This window comes from Neltuma alba, unplaced genomic scaffold, assembly GCF_004799145.2.
Source record: "Neltuma alba isolate B1F8T4 unplaced genomic scaffold, ASM479914v2 tig00011326_pilon, whole genome shotgun sequence".
Classification (NCBI taxonomy): Eukaryota; Viridiplantae; Streptophyta; class Magnoliopsida; order Fabales; family Fabaceae; genus Neltuma; species Neltuma alba.
The window spans coordinates 230,189-248,298 of NW_021636032.1; the positions used below are offsets into that span (position 1 = coordinate 230,189).

At 34.3% G+C, this 18,110-nt stretch overlaps 1 protein-coding gene and 1 long non-coding RNA gene across 2 annotated transcripts; both read right to left on the bottom strand.

Annotated features, from left to right (window-relative positions):
• Nucleotides 1-6,056: 6,056 nt before the first annotated feature.
• LOC114712003 (auxin-responsive protein SAUR32-like) lies at nt 6,057-6,437 on the bottom strand. The gene has a single exon (XM_028896450.1). It carries the CDS (start codon nt 6,435-6,437, stop codon nt 6,057-6,059), a length of 381 nt encoding a protein of 126 aa, XP_028752283.1.
• Nucleotides 6,438-10,096: 3,659 nt separating this feature from the next.
• Nucleotides 10,097-12,279, bottom strand: LOC114712010 (uncharacterized). Its single transcript, XR_003737189.1, has 2 exons — nt 11,950-12,279; nt 10,097-10,714 (listed from the first exon to the last, which is right to left on the bottom strand). It is a non-coding gene; the product is annotated as an uncharacterized LOC114712010 (long non-coding RNA).
• Between the last annotated feature and the right edge of the window lie 5,831 nt (nt 12,280-18,110).

Genomic DNA, 18,110 nt, shown 5'->3' on the forward strand with positions numbered 1-18,110 from the left:
AGTTCAAAAACTTACACAGCATCTAAGTACTGAAAGTTGAAAAGTTTCTAACCTTCAAAATCATGTTGGCTAAATTACCCTTATAATGGTTGTATTTTCATTAATAGTACTACGTAATTATAAGAGTTAGATAACTAATTTGAAGAGATTAAATAAAGAAATTAAATTAGTTATTTGTAATAAATAGGTGTTGTCTTTCCTAAAATATCCTTACTAATCAAATATATTGACTAAAATTATCATTGTTAAAAGAACTATCTTAAAAATATATATAAATATGATAGACAAAATGATTAAGATTTTATATTTAAGATTAAAATAAAATTAAAATAAAATTTTATATTAAGAATTAAAAATAATATTATTAATATTTAAAACTCACGCATGTTTCTTTTTCTTAAGCAATTAAAAGTAAAAAAGTAGATAAGGCTCAGCCTTTTTTGCAAACAAATCTAGTCACTGACGAGGAAATTTTTTCCCGTACGAAGAGCACGTCTTTCTAGAAGTAAATGAATAAATTTGTTCTCTGGAGGCCGGAATACGGATCCGCTGATCGCATCGTACCCCCAGAGTACAACACCAGTTTCTGTCCGTCCGATTGTTTCGAAGAGCAGTCGTCATCGTTATGAGGTGAGGAATGGGTCCCACGGGCAAGTCACATGGAGCCTTTGGTGGACACGATGTAGGGAATCTTGAAATATCATAAGCGCAATGACAAATATGTCCTTTTTTCCAATTGTTTCATTTCGTGGGCCGTTCCGCTGGTCTCCACCGCTGATGGGTCCCACACTCCCACGGAAGACTGTTGTGGTGCATATGGAGTCGGAAATCATTTTCCGTGGACCCCACCAGTTGCTAATCCTGGGCGAGTCCTTTTCCTGCGGGTCTTTGTGCTACCTTCGGCTATTGGAACAAAAACAAAACGAAAATTGAAGCACTGGCCCCCCCCCCCTTTTTTTGAAATTCTATAAAGTCTGTTTTGTTTGATAGGGGTTTTCTTTTAGATATAAAATTTATTTTGTGGTATAAATTATACTATAAAATAAGTCTTATATTTATATCTGGAAGAGTATTAATTAAACATTATTATTAAAATTATTATTCTTCTTGTCTTTAATGTAAGATCTAATTAGAGAGTTGATATTAGTCTTATATATAAAGTCTGTTTCATGTGTTTACCAATTTTTTTCAAATTAACCTTATTAATATTCCTAAGAATAATCAAGTAGAAAAGGGAGGGAGAAAATTATGAAAGATATTTAGAATGTTTTAGAAAAAAATTTATCATATTAATTAATTTAACTAACATTCTTAATCTACTAATATTAGTTAATTAGATGTTATATGAAGTACTCCTCCGGTCCTTAATATAGGACCCAATTATTGAGTTGGTTTTGGTCCTAAATATAAGACTCATTTCTCATATTTATCAATTTTCTCTAAATTACCCCTATAGATACTCCCTCAATTATAATCAAGTAGAAGAGAGAGATGAGGTATTAAGAAAGATGATTATGGTGTTTTAGGAAAAACGCATCATATTTCTCATAATTAACTAACTTACCTAACTTCATTAATATAATCAAATTAGTTAAATGAGTCTTATATTAAGGACCGGAGGAGTATGAGAAAATTATAATGTAAATTGAACATAGATCCGCATGTATACCCTCCACCACAGGGCGGAAGAACTTTTTTTTCCCTTTTTAAAATATTAGCTTTTTTGTTTATGATAAACTCAAATATTAGCTTTATATAACTAGATGGCGGTAAAACACAGGAGGCACGAGTTTGTGAGGCAAAATCTGCAAGTTTATTAAGGAGGTAATAGAACGTGATGCTTGATCACAGAGTATGAAAATGAAGCCACATGGTTCACCATAAATTTTTTTTTTTTTACTGAGAAACTGAAAAACTCTATTAATAACTCAAAAATATAAACTCAAACATAAACTAACAACCCTTCATTAAAGAGCCACCACAAAAACAAAAGGTGGAGGTTAATCAATGATGACAAAATTTTCTATAATACTGCTAACTTTGCCATATAGTCAGCCGCTGTGACAAAAGACCGCTCAACATGCATGATTACGACCCAGTTCCTATGAATAATTAATCTTGCCTCGTCAACAAGGTCGCTGAACGGATGGCTGTAATCACATCCTGTTGCAACCGTGTTAATAGCGTTGATACAATGAGATAAATTCAGACCTCTAGCCCAACAGATTTGAGTGGCGTCAAAGAACGTGTATTATGGTTAATTATAGATAGTGATATACATTGACTTGCCTCAGGCAAGAGTGGCGGGCGACTCATCGCTTGCAGACAAACATTGCAACATGGACGGGGAGTACTCAAAAAATGGAAAGGTCAAAAAGTTGGAATACCGTCCAATGAGGAGCAGAATAAGTAGCATCACTTTTTCAATAAAGGTATTATTATGCTTATAATAAAATACTGTTTGTCGACTCCATTTATATTGGTTTTGTGAGATTTCCATTTTTGTCCGCATTTTAATAGAAAGAATGGCAGGACATCTTTATCAAGAGCCAGATGAACAATAATATTTATAATCTTAATGGCTTGACTCATTCAGAATGTGATATGTAGTGGATAGATTTATCATTTAAGTATGTGAAGGATTAGAAGCACTTGAAAGATTGAGGGAAATAAAGTAAATGAGCAGATGATCACATTTGACCAGTTCATAGTTATTGGGGAGTGGATTATCGGTGAGGTTATATGACTCTCAATCCGTTTATAATTAAGTGCGATCTATGGATGTTTTTTTTTCAGCGGCCAATAATTATTAATTATTACTATATACTATTTCTAGTTTTTAATATAAGACATGATTGACTAATTTGAGTAGATTAAAAAAATTAGTTATCCATAATAAATTAAATAGATATTATCTTTTCTAAAATACATTTATTAATAATATATTAACTAAAACTATTATTTGACGGGACTTTCAACATGTATAATTATTATAATAAATAAATAAATATAAAAAAAATAAATTAAGATTTTATATTTATAATAAATTAAATATTAAATTAGTTTTTATATTAAAGACTGGAGGTAGTAAAATACAATCCCCTGCTAAATCTTGTCGATAGCGAAGACCAGTCAATCTCCCGCAACTTTTATAATTATTATTTGATCCAGATTGAAGGACAATTTGTCATATTAACAAAATTTCTGTCTATTTTATCTTTTCTCCCTTTGCTTTTATGAGAATGCATTAGTGGTCATAGTGTGATTGATTAGTCTTCGATTGACGATACCAGTCTCTTAATAACGATTCTTCAAAATTTAATAAATACTCATTTGATTCAATTTATAAATCACTTTCTACATATTTGATATAAGTCAAGAAAAATATTAAATTTCACTAACTCTTATTTAAAATTTAATTTATTTTTTATTTTATTCTTATTTAATAACATTATGCTTCATGTGAATAAATTCAATACAATAATAAATAAGTAAAATTGCACACTCGTGTCAAAAGTTTTTCTCTTTATTCTATAAATAGTATCAAAAAATTTATTTTCTCTCTACTTTATAAATAGAATAAGAAGAGTAAAAAAGAGGTCCTTAAATGAATTTGATTTATTTTTTGACTTTAATGACACAGATAAGAATAAAACTGGAAGTGACTGTCATTTTTTTCAGAAGGTTAAGGATAAATAACTTTTCATGATATATGTGAATTACTCCTCCGGTCCTTATTATAAGACCCAATTTGACTTTTTATTTGGTCCTAATTATAAGACCCAATCCATTTTTTCTTTTATATTTATGCATTTTTTTCCAAGATAATCCTTCTAATAATGATAGTTTTAGCCAATATACTTAATTAGCAAGGATATTTTAGGAATAACAACACTTATTTATTATAAATAACCAATTTAACTTACTTCCTTAATCTCCTCAAGTAAGTCAATTGGGTCTTATAATTAGGACCGGAGGAGTAGTTATTAGATTTGCCTAATATTTAAGCACGGATGAGTATTATTTAAAATAATGTATGTAAATTAATAAAACTATTAGATAACTTACATAACGATTGAATTTAATTTTGCTTGACTCAAAAACCCTTATTCAATGCATTTTGATTCATCAATCATTTTAAAAGTATAAAACTGAAAGGTGAACTAATTAACTGAAAAAATGGGTCGGCGCTTTGGGCCTTGAGCTTACGAAGTTCATGAGAATAGGCTAGACAGCTGCTCTCTGGCAATAAAAACACGAAAACATAAGAGTGGGGTTTAAAACCCTAAATGAGTCACCATATTTTTCAACATATTCTTTTTTTTTCGGGTAGATTTTTCAACATATTCTTTACCACGCCTTATACAATCGGACGAAGATGTGGGCCCCAAATTATAATATATATGTTTTCTTAGTATATAACTTAATTATTGAATTGATTTTAGTATTAAATATAGGATTTATTTATCATATTTATTAATTTTTTTCAAAAATGACCTCTATTAATACTCTCTCAACTATAATTAAGTAGGAGATAACCGGGAAGATATTAAAAAAATAATTATTATATTTTTAAAAAAAATATCATATCTCTTATGTTTTACGTTAAGCAGCGGAGTACAAAGTACCTGAGGCAATTAAGAAAAGTATCCTTTCGTTTGGGCACCAAGCTGGGGCCTTGGGGGGAATATACCTTAACAAATTCCTTTGTCTCTGGCCCTAGATTAATTAAATATGTTTTACGTCATCGTCGTCATGGAATCTCCGGATTGGTCATCCTCACCAACTAAACGCCAAAGAAAGAAAATTCAAATACCCACAAAGCAAAGCAAAGAAAACCATTGGTATTTCACTTTTCCATTAAGGCTGCTCAAGCCAGGCGATTATATTACGGGCTTGAAAATTTCTGTGATGGGCATCACCGTTCTGCAGTTTAGCTTCCTAGACGAATCGGGTTATACATTGAACCAGATTAACCTCAAAGCCATCTCATATGTTTTCTGTATCATTAGATTTATCTTTATTCTTTACTTTGTGTATAGAGTAAGGGTGTGTTTGGATAGAAACCAAACCATAGTTTCAGAAGTGCTTTTACGAATTACGAAGTAAATATGTAGAGGAGATTATCTCGTTTTGCGGAAAAGTGCTTCTGAAACCACGGTTTTGGGATATCCAAACAGGCCCTAATTTCCAGTCACTCTTGTTTAGTCTTTACCTCTAATGTGGTACTCAATAATTATACTAAATTTGTCACTTGCTCCCATTTCAAGCGGTGCCTACCCACATCCGCGCATTGCCTGAGTCCTGAATCCTAAACTACTCAGTAAAGTAGTTAGTTCAAATTTGGCAGAAAAGAAAAGAAAATAAATAGTTAGTCCAAAACCAATGAAAAGAATGTTTAATTATTTTTTTGAAAAAAAAACATTATATATGTCGTCAACAAAAAGGACGCTTATGTCGTATGATTTAATGAAAAAAAGGGAGAAGTTGGCATTAAAAACAATAGTGAAAAACACGAGAAATTTAAATAGATTTTGAAAATAGATAGAAGGAAAATGTATGTATATAATTTCAATAAAGCATAAGAAAATTTCCAATAATTCCATTAAGAAAATATTGACAAACTCGATTGCTTGCTTCTCTCTCCTCCCGCATTTTTATAAGCTGTGTTCGTGTTTGCATTTTCAAACTCGTGTCAAAGAGAATGGTGAAGTTACCAGCCCCAGACACAGGACCACACATAACTTTCCTAATCCGACGACGCCCCAACACGTCTTTAGCCATCGGCTTAATAAAGTTGCAACAATAAGTCAACAAGTTCATTTCTTTTTGAGAAGAAATTGATTGGTGAAGTACTCGTCAGGCCGCCAAAAAAAAATCTCGAACTTGCTTAGCAATTTTAGTGATAAAAAACCAAACCGAACTACACGAAATCTAACAGTAGAAAGATAGAGTAATATATACAAGAGCGAGACAGTAAAAGCAAAAGCAAATTACAATATCAGATAGCTAGGATGGATATGACAGATGAAGTTTTGCTTAGAGGGATGATGTGATCAAAGCCTGAAGCATCCAACAAGACGATGATGGTGGTGTTCCCTGTGAATGATGGCTTCAACATACTTGAAATGCTTCAACTGGCAAGGGATGGCTATGGCTCCTTCTTGCTTAAACCCATACTCTTCCTCTGCCTGCTTCAGCAGCTCTGCAAACAGAGGGTGATTCAAGTAACTCACCGGCACCACTATTCTCTCTTGCACCTCTCTACCTATTTTAATCGCCAACCACCCTCTTGGCGGCGCCATATATCTCTTTATTATCCCTGCTTTTGATCTCTCCTCATGATCGCTCTCAGTATTATCAGTTCCATGATGCGGATGCTGTGTGGCGATCCCAAGTTCTTTCAGTTTAAAGCTCCTATTTCCGCTTCCTACCATCAGCAATCGCTTCACACTTCTGGTGATGAACTCCAGAATTGGTACGTTTTGCAAAAGTTTCAGACGAGGGAATAACGGTGAAAGTCCGCCAAGTAGAAGAAGAAGATGGGGGAGGACAAAGATTTTTTTTTTTGGAGGACAAAGATTGAATGAATGGCTTCTTGGTTTTGAGAAATGGGGTATTGCAGTTGGGAAGAAGGGTTTTATGATTTGGTGCTTTCTGGATAAGAATAGACTTTTAAGCTACTACCGGAAGATGTTGACCAAAAACAAAAAAACCAATGGAAGAGATGGGTATTTGCTTGTGGCGGCACCCAAAGGGGATGGAAATGAGAGAGGACCAAAGTTTGCTATTTAACAATGTCACCTCTCCGTGGATTTGCAAGGAGCGTTCATTGTTTGTTTCCAAGTGGGATTGTAATACTTGAAATGATGCATTCGTCACATTACCTTCCAAGTCGATAATTATAAGTATATATATTTATAAATTTAGGTGAGGTAGTATTTAATGTCTTGAATGTTTCAAAAGTAACTGAATTTTATATTGGGGTTTAGTAGTTTCGAGGGAGTGGGTTCGAAAAATCTGCTGGTCGAAAGATATGATGGCTCATTGTAGTTCTTTAAGAAATCAGTATCAATCAGGGGGTGGGCTTGGGCCCGGTCTTATTTAATTCGACCTCATCTTAAAGTAGGCCCCATCTGGATTTTTGTCTCATCGTTTTGGGTGGTCCAGATGGTTGTACAATTTTTTAACCTGGTAGAATTATTCTTCTAGACAATCTTGTTCGAGTTACTGTCAAGCGTTAAATATAAATACCTTTTCCAAAAGAGATTATTCCCTTGATTAACTAGTAACTACATCATAAGGAACTAACCACTTCTTCTACGCCCAACTTTTGATGGTGTTGTACAAATGATACTGAATGACAAAATAGGGTGGGAAAAAAAAAAAAGGCCTGAGGCTAAGAGAGTGAGCATGGGCTAAAGCCTACATACAAGCTCTTTGTTAGACTTAGTCTTGAACCTGCGGAGGGCCTGGTTTGGCATGCGGCATTTTTACAGGCCTATAAATAGATTGAGAGAAATAGGACTAAAAATGTTTGAAGTAGGATTTAAGCCCATCCTATTATGAGTTCCACATAAATAAGCCTGATAAGAATTCTTTGTTGGCACAAGTATCGAGATCTTTTTAAGTGCTAACTGTACACACCCCTCTCAAATAATCATTTTATGAGATGCACTTGAGATTAGCTCTTATAAATGAATGATAAAATGAGCGGAGTGGGTAATGGCCAGGATTCAAAACTTTTCATACGACCAAAAAATAAATTTCTAAATTCATCAAATTTAATATAAAAAATAGCATGCATTTATAACGTTTTATTATTCATAAATCATAAATAAAGTAACTCATCACGCAGACTCTCTGAAACATATAGACGAGAGAAGTTTTCACAATATGTTAATATGAGGTTGAAATATAGATAAGACCCAGCATGTATTGAAACTTTGAATTTTGTATTAAAATCAGCTGCTATCGTCAAGCACAATCCCAATTACCTTTTTCCCAACTAGCCCTCATAACTGATGCATGGGATGGTTTCTTTGATAGATATGGTTATTACCAAAAAAATAACAGCATATGAATATCAATAAGTATAATTAATTAACCATAACAAATTATACATTTTTGATACTTTGTACAATGCAAAATTAAAGTGAAGGTCATTGATGGAAGAGTGTGAGTAATAGTTGAGGGAGGCTTACAGTTATAGCCTAGCAAGTGAGGGAGACAAGTCTAGTAAGTAGAAATGAAGAGGAAAAAGGTGAAAGGAAAGGAAAGGTGCCCAGCTATGGATTCCACTAGCACATGTCAAAAGCTCTAATCACACTCCACACCCTGCCCTACCAATTTACATACATTTATTTTGACTATATGGCCTCATCTCTTTTCACTTCACACTCACAATATAGTACACCCTACCGCTTTCCATGCAACCCTCCTCCCTCCATTGTCCATATATATATGGCTTGAACATGACTTTTAGTTGTTTCTTTAAATTTAAAACCTACTCTCTCTGATTCTATTTATAAGCTTTAAATTTTAAAAAGAGTATAGTTTATTTTATAAGTTTCAATTTAGATTTATTTTAACACTTAATATATATTTTTCAATGTTGCCCTTCATTGTTTTTCTCTTATCATATTTTTCCACGCATTCTCTTTCATCATTTTTCTCATTTATTATAAGAGCATATTTAAAAATAAAAATATATTTCTAACATATTTATTATTTTCAATTAATTTTTTATTGTTTTTGAATTAATTATTTGAAACTTATAAAGTTATAATAAAGACCGGAGGGAATACTTTTTAAAACGACAAGTATTTGAGGGGGGGGGGGAATGAGGGCAACGGCAAAGAGGCAAAGTGAAGCTCGTCTTCTCATTTATTATGTCTGACCACAGTATGTAACACAATTATCCATTGATTTTTTCAATATACTTTTATTTTCCTTTCTATTTTCTTAATTGACATGAGTGATAGGAACTCTTAATATATCATTTGGAATTCAGTTCTTAATATCAATGGGTATATTGTAGACAATAGTTGAATGAGGTTTGTTCTAAGAAAATAAATTTTTATATCAAAGTCATAATTTGGTTTTAAAATTTGAATTGAAAAATACAACAAAAAAAAAGGAGCAAGTTGGAAGATTTACATTGGGACGGCATCAATTATTTAGGTGGAAATGTCAAGTCAAATGAGGCCATAATAAAGGCAACGTCGTTGGAATTGAACTGGCATGAGTCACGAGTCACGACCCCATTCTGCATACTTTCTCATACACATATATCATGGTGAAAGCCAGAAAGCAAAGGGAGGGTTGGTTGGATGAACTTTGTGAACCTTTGAAAGGTCAAAAAGATCCAATTTCCCAAAAGCCTCTTCTTTTTGAGACATCGGTGTTCTCATTTTCACAACAAACATGATATTATACTAAAGTGGGTTAAGGAGACAAATTTGAATACTCGCTGCTTTATGTGGGAATCAGGTCTCAATATGGATTTCGTAGGAGGATCTTCTGTTTAGATGGACACATCAGCAGAGATACACAATGTAATGTACGAATTAACGGTATTTCAAATAATGGGTCGTATTCGTTGTTTGTATTTGAGATTTTTACAGGAGAAATTAGCCTCAGAATTTCAATTTCCATTTACGGGTGTGTTTAATAATTTTGTGCACTTGGCGTGAGTTTGAAATGGTGCTAGCCCCTTTAAGCCAGGCCTATATTCAGCTTAGTAAAACGCAAGAACGGACTTGAGGTGGTCCATACGCTTTAAATTTTGGCAGTAGAAATGATTTCTTTTTTCAAGAAAAAATGAAGGCGAAGCACTACATAGAATCATCAAATATCACTAATGGTATTGATATTGATATTAAATTATCAAGACAAATGGAAACGGTGAAAAGGGATGGAGTAAATTGAATGAAGGTCTCAGCTTTTCATGGAATCAATCAATCCCCGAGTCAAAATTAGAATAGGCTTTACCAAACAAAGAAAAAAAAGAAAGAGAGAGACATCCTGTTTCCTAGCTTTTCATTTTATGCACTTAGCTTTTTATCTCTTCAAGAGGTCATCGTCAACTTCAGGGTTCACGACGGAAATAAATATAAGCCTCTTTTATTGCTAATCAACGTTGAATACCGCAGAAAAATCCATACACATGACTTGCTTTTAAAGCTTGTGATCGTTTTCAGTGTGAACTGAAACCACATCCAAGTGTGCAATCAATGAAGAAACAAATGAGTCAAATTGGATCCTTTACTCATACATAATCACGTGTCTCGTATCTCGAGATCAGAGAATAACAAAAGAGCCTACAGAGTTTTCCTTCTTTCTTTCTAAGAAAATAGTGATCTGATATGACCCGGTTCAGTGAGTGAACACCGTGCATATCATTCCTCTTGTGTTCCCCTACATGCCTCTACCTAGCTGCTGACTCTTGTGCTTTGCCTAGCATTCTGCACATGCTGCCCTCTTGGAATTAATTTTTTGCTGTCTCTTCACCCTTCAAATTTCCGATTCCTTGTGTTGCCAAGCAAGAAAGATAAAACAATAAAGAAATTGAAAAAAGGTGACCCCCCTTATAATTACATTAATCATTGATTCAATTCCCGTAGATGCAAACTGTATCTAGGAGAATAGCACAAACTAGCAAGCTTTGATTAGTAGGCACCACATCTGTGATGGTTTCTCGTATACTCTTCACCTGCAGTAAAGGTATTTGCTTAAACATATGTTTGGACTTTGGACCTGAGAAGAATGTATCAGACACATCAAAGGAGGAAAATATTATGTAGCAGAGTCTTTCATTCTTCGTTTCTCCAATCTATACCCAAACATTCTCTAGACGTAATTCCGTAGAATCTGGAGAGGTTGGCGGCATTATAACCCATTATTAGGTAATCTGTCAGAAGTTCGTCTAATATGAAATAGAAAAGGCTCAATCTGAGAAGCTAGTTAGACTTTTCATGACATCGCCCTTTGCTTAACGAAGCAATGACATGTACTTGCAACAACTTAGTTCTACACTACTTCCTACACTACTGCATCTACATGCTCAGATCCATCAGTGCGCAGATCTATAAGAAGATATAGTTGAACCCAAACAAGCCAGCGACATCCCAGTTGTAAACTTGTTATGAACAAAATGAATAAAAAAGTGGCAGACTCACAAGTTATAAGATCTGCATTGTATCTTCCATTCAAATGTAGGACTTCTTGTTCACCAAGGACAAAATGTAGGACTTTTATACAACTGTGGGAAGCAGAATCCAATATAAGAAAGGGCGTGCGTGGGCGTTTGTGAGGGCAGAAGGAACAAAAATTGATCCTAGATCCTAATCAAATATGGACTTCACTTTATTATCAGAGTTAGCATGGGAGAAATGACGAAAAGGGTCACCACTTTTCTCCTCCATCTGGCATACAAAGCTTCAGATCAAAGCCCAATGTTAGTCCTGGAAACCCTAAATATAGAGAAATATTTAAATAAAAAATGGCAACGGCGAAACTGAGCTAATAGGCGGCCAGATCTGAGAAAATATGACAGAAACAGACAGATCGGACACTGGAAAACACGATGAGAAACAAGATCTGGGGTAATGATGAAGAAAGTGTTTGACCTGACACCCGAAAGAGAAAATAAACTGAACTTACTTTTTACTTCCTTTTATTCTGAGAACATCATCATAACATGATCAGAGGAAAAGGAAGAAAACGAACGGAAAGGAGGTAATGATGAAAGCCTTTATGAGAGAAATTGGTCAAAATACTTCATCATTACACCAATCTGCGCACAACCCACAACTTTAATTTCTCGGAAAACAAAAACCCATAAGCTTCAGATCCGTCTAAAATTAACAAAAATACAAAACTCGAACCGAACAAATCACGGGGAAGATTCAGAATAGAGAATAAGAAGGAAGTGAAGAAGAACCAAACCTTCCGAAGCAGACAGAGATCTGAGCGTACAATTCTGCGGAAGCAAAAAATTGGGGGGAATGAAGCCTGGTCCGACGACACTTGAACCTCTGACCACAATCTCCAAACATGAGCGACAGATGGAGAGAGAGCGGATCAAGAAGAAGGGTCCTCGAGCCAGACAACATTCCCCTCAAAACACAAAGCTTCCTGCCATATATTATTATCATCTCCAAATTAACCCCATATTCTCTGATCCCTGAGCTCTTTGAATCCCTCCAACAGTGCCGCCTGCGTGAAGGCGGGAAGAGAGAGAGAGAGAAACAGGGAGAGAAGAGGATGATAAGAGGGGAGAGGCACGAAGGGAAGGGAATGGGGGATATAAGAAGAGAGGAGTTAAAAAGAGAGAGAGTACATTAGGGAAGGAGGAAACTGACAAAAGAGCGGTGAAAGGGGTAGACCCTACCCGGGGTTCACTCCCTCCCAGAAATGACCACGAACCCATGCACCCCCCCCGTTCTTTCCTTCCTTTCTTATTTTAATCCTCTCCCTCGCAACTTTTTCCTCTTGTTTGCTCATACTCAATTCTTTTATGCATGATTAAACAAATGAACAGCAATTTGAGTGTTGTAATTAAGTGTGATTTAAAAGATGAATGAAGAAGAAGATGATGTGTGAGCAAACAAAGGAGTTTTTTTTTTTGGGGGGGGGGGGGCATTAAATGAGAAGAGAGAAAGAGAAGGGGAAGGTACAATGTGGGGTTCTGCAAAAGAAAGAGCAGGGATGAAGATAATGATGGTTTAAATTATTGAGACATGAAAATGGAATCAGCCTCATTCACTCACACCCACACCACTTGCTGTGTTCTTCTCTCTGTCTTAATTATTAATTAGAAAAATGCAGCAGCAAGCAGAGGGTGAGGGGTTATTTTTGTCTGCTTATGGCGTTGATTTCTTCAACTCTTCAAAAAGTAGCCCTCGTCTGCCGTGTCCCTTTCTGAGCCCCCACTGCTTCGAGGCTCTTTTCTGGCCCCTCTTTTTCCCTTTCCAACTTTACCTCGTCTCTTTTCACCCAAAAACCAAATACCAGTTTCATTTTACATATTCTCAGTCACAAATAGGTACATAGATCCTACGTAAAAATAATGTTCTGTTTATATTTTATATTAATAATACTATCTCTAATCTTTACTGTAAAGACTCGTTTATTTTTTTTTTTATACTAAATATAAGATCTCAATCTATTTTATTTTTTATATTTATGTATTTTTTTCAAAATAATTTTTGTGATAATACTAGTTCATACGAATACATTTAATTAGTAAAGGTATTTTAGAAATAATAATATTCTTTTATTACAAATAACTAATTTAACTAATTTTTTCAATCTAATCAAATTAGTTAACTAGATTTTATATTAAGACTAAAAATAGTATTAATGTTCAATCTTCAATTGCATATACATGCCGATAATATGTTAACATCCATATGATATGATTCAATAAACTAATCTCTAGTTGTTTTGCTGTTTTGCCCTTCTTGCTTTAGGGGTTCATCCTCATTCGGCTTAGCATAAGCCAATTTGTAGCGGAAGATAGATGCAGAACAAGGGCTTGTTTGGATCTCTGTTTAAAACAAACTTTTAAACAAGTTTACATAAGTCAAGACAAAACTCTCTTGATATATGTATCTCGTATTCTGTAAATCATGTTTGAAAATCTATTTATAAATTAATCCAAACAAATCTTAAATCAGCTACGAAATTAAAGGGCGGAAAAAGGAGGGCGACAGAAAAAATGAAAAAGTTAGGTCTATAATGTGGATTTCAACAACATGAAAAGTCAACACAGACGAGGTCGTTTTCAAATTCCAACGCAAGTGGTTCGCAAAAGCTAATGGCATGTCATTATTTTAATTTCTATTTGTTGTACCTAAAAGAGGTACCCAAGGGAACGAAAAAATAAATCATGTGACCCCAGAACTAAAAAAGATGCGCATATGTGGACAACTATTATATTGTATCTTCAAGATTATATCGGTACTGACTAGATCCGATTTTTCTATATTATATGCAAATATGTGATTTAATGCATTAGTTTTAACAGTATAATATACGGATATTGATGCATTGGTGAATATGATCTTTTGAAGGAACGTAGATTTGTTAATTTCTTTTCAGAAAGAAGATTCAAATGACTAACATCTTTACTGTTTACACTGGGGAAGAAAATCATAAATTGAATTTATTACAATTTACGCGATAAAACACATATTTGTGGGAGAATATTTTGATCAAAGTAGTCATATGCGAGGGAGGAAAGTATGACCATAATTCTAAACTCGGTTGAAGATTGGAGCTTTATAATCTAAGGCACATCAAAACACTCTCGTCAAGTCTTTTCTAGACATAAGTTTATGATTTTGAACTCTTTATAAGAAATATATAATGAATATGTGATCTATTATTGGGGGAAGAAAATCTATTAATGAAGAAAACTGTGTAAGGGCTGGACTTTAATGGCGTTTGCCTAGGGCACACATGGTTGGGGGATTTAGGAAAGTGGAGGAGAGGAAATGAAAGAAAAAATTTTAATAAATTCAATTTAAAAAGTTAGAGAAGTAGAACTTTAAAATTTTAACAAAAAGAAGTTGTAAGATATAAAAGAGTAATAAAAATATATTGAAAGCTTTTAATCTCATTTTTTTTAATTTTTTTAAATCGGGCCAATTAATTTTTTTCTCTCCTCCCTTTTCTCCTTTTCTATTTTCCTCATAGCAAACGTACCTAACAGGGACCAAAAATTGGGATGGGAGGAAAAGGAGGCATATTTGAAAAGGAGTGCATGCAAATCATAAGCAAATGAATGAAGTGACAGAGAGTGAGGTTTGGTGTGAATAATGATAATAATAATAAAATAGGAAGTGTGTGGGGGATTTGGGGGGGTGTAAATCACAAAATCCAGGCGAGTCTGGGCTGTAACTTTGAGATTAATGAAAGGGGATTTGTCAGGTAATATGACTATAATTAGTTAATTAAGAAGCTAAGTCAGTAGAGCTCACCTGCCCTGCCCCACCCATGTCATGCATGCTGCTCTTATTATTTAGTAAAGTACGGCCAGTTAGGCATTAATTAATAATTTATTTTGATTAACGAAAAGAAGGGATTAAGAAGGAAGCAGCAGAGGAGGACCCCCCCCCGGCGGCGACATCTGATCCCACCCGCTCTATACATCCCCTTTACTCTCTCTTAACCTGACCGTACATATATTCACATTGAGGCCGTCTTGGTGTCGGGAACACTCCCCTTAGTCATATAATCACATTTATACGTTACCCCTTCCATTTTACTGTTTTTCTCTTACATCTATCCATTTATATATAGGGGTATATTTGAAAAAAAATTGTATTTACTAGATATTAATTGTTTTTAACTAATTGTAACTATCTTTTTAAACCGTATAATTTAGTTAAAATGATCTTATAATAAGAGATATAGGGAGTACAGTTTTTTGAACAGATATAATACGTTCTTTTATTTTATCTTCAAGTAATGAGACGTTTCTCTCATATTTTTTATTCATTTTCTTTCATATTTTAAGGGTGCATCCAAGAGAAAAATATCCCCCCCATATTTATCGCTTTTAATCAATTTTAATGGAGTTATTAGGCTATATAATGTAGTTATTCGCAACATCAATGACATCTCTTGTTAGAATGTTTATACTCCTTCGTTCTTAATAGATGACCTAATTGTTAAGCTAATTTTGGTCCTAAATATAATATCTATTTATCATATTTATTAATTTTTTTCTAAATTATCTCTATGGATACTTTCTTAATCATAATCAAATAAGTGAGGGAGGGAGGATATTAAGAAAGATGATTATGGTGTTTTAGAAAAAAAACATATCATATTTCTTATAATTAACTAACTTACTTAATTTTCTTAATCTAATCAAATTAGTTAAATAGGTTTTATATTAAATATCGAAGGAGTACTTTATTATTCAAATTGACCATCTCAAATTTTCTTAGAGGCGATTCTGAAAGACAATTGAAATTTGAAATGGAGGGTCCATTCTCGTTCACGTGCTTTCACCGTAGGTCTTTGCGTTCACTCCACAGTCCACACCTCCTAATTAATTATAATTCTTTAACCATTCTTGTTCGTTTTTTTCTCCTTGTCGGTGAATTTTTATTGAAAATCGTGGCAATTATATTGTACTATCATTTCTTGAATATTTTAACTTTTATTATAAATAAAACAAAGGGATCGCCATTCACCATTCACCGATGACCACCAAACCCTCTACCTTCCCTTTTCACTTCTACCTCCTCTTTCTTCGTTTTCTTCTCTTCTTCTATTTCCGCAGTTGCAAATAAAAATAATCAATGACACGATATTAGTTGTAAATAATTAAAATTCATTGTAATCTGCCCATAAATAATTAGACCCTAACACCCTCTGCACAACAACGAGCCCAAGACGGGATGAGTGTCATGGTTAGACTAGGCCTATTCGGCCCACATTCAATGCCATGGGCCCGTTATGGGCCAGGCCTGCCTGTGAGGTTTAGTGGTTTCTTTTCGGTTTCTGTTAATTGTTTCGGGCCAGAAAAGTATGGAAGCTTGTGCAGATTGGACTTGTTAATAAAATTACATAAAAAAAGTACTATAGGCTTTTTGTTGGGGCTGTTGTTTTTGGTAGTTGTATAAAGAATTTTCGACTTTGTCAACAGTCCCATGAGCATTGCCGCGATTGGGTGTGGCAGCTAATTTTTGGTTTCAGCTGTTCTTATGGTAATTAAGGAAAGATGATGACACATTCAAGAGACACAACTGATCACGCAATGAACTTATTGTTAAAGAAAAGTATTGGATATGGATAATTATTGTTGTTGCTTGATATGACCACATAATTAAATTCAGAGGATTTGTTTTAGGAAAATTAGTGGTTCAGATGCTTAGACATATCCCAGGCCAGTCATCGCGCATGTAAGTTAACAACAACTCAAACCTCACAACACAGGTGGCTCAAACAACAATGCTTTCACAATTCATCACCATGTTATCAATTTTTTTGTTGACTTATAAATCTATGGTAGTTCTATACTAGTTTGTCTCTACTATATACCATCACTATTACTTAACATTCTATTACTTTGGATTCTTAATATAAAAGTTACTCCTCCAGTTCTTAATATAAGACTCATTTAACTAATTTGATTAGATTAAGGAAGTTAGGTAAGTTAGTTAATTATAAAAAATGTGACACGTTTTTCCTAAAATACTATAATTATCTTTCTTAATATCCCCTCTCCCTCTTCTACTTGATTATGGTTGAAGGAGTACCTATAGGGGTAATTTAGAAAAAATTGATAAATATGAGAAATATGTCTTATATTTAGAATCAAAACCAACTCAACAATCAGGTCATATATTAAGGACTGGAGGAGTAGTTGAGAAAAAATATTTCTTTTAAATATGAGATAAATTCACTTTGTCTCCTAAGTTTATAATTTTTTTCATATAATTTTCCTATTGATTGTGAGAAGTTTCTATTAAATGATAGTTTCTTTTTTTTTTTTTTGATAAGGGAAGAAAACAAAAGCTACAGGACTATCCTACTGGAAAGAAATCACGAAGCATATCAGGATGAATCAAGTGGAATCCAGGTGGTGAAGACAGGGCTCGCTTTGCTAGGAAATCAGCTTGATCGTTCTCCTCTCTCCTCGAATGGGCAACTTCAACTAACCATTCTCTGAGTAGCATGTTCTTGTTCTCCTGGATCAAGTCCCAATTCTCATGGACTTCATTCGGGTCTTCTTTTATCAGTTGAATTGCTTCTAATGAGTCACTAAGCAGAATAACCTTTCGGTGTCCTCCTTCCCATGCTCGCTTCAATCCGATAAGGCACGCCCACAGCTCGGCAACCAGGGGATCTCCGCCAGGGAGACTAAGCATGAAAGCTTCGAGTATATTATTCCCATGCGCCGTGATGAGGCCCCCACACCCCGCTCTACCATTCCTTTGTGAGAATGCCCCATCCACTCGAACAATAATATCATCTTTTACCCTCGTTGGTGTCTGTATCACTGGTTGCTTAGAAGCTCCGCGTAGGTTGACTCGGGCTAAATGTACCTTAGCTTGATTGAAACTTTCCAGAATGGCTTTCGCCATACT

Excerpts from the sequence above, each read along its gene's own strand:
- LOC114712003 (XM_028896450.1), bottom strand. The coding sequence starts at position 6,437 with ATGGTAGGAAGCGGAAATAGGAGCTTTAAACTGAAAGAACTTGGGATC.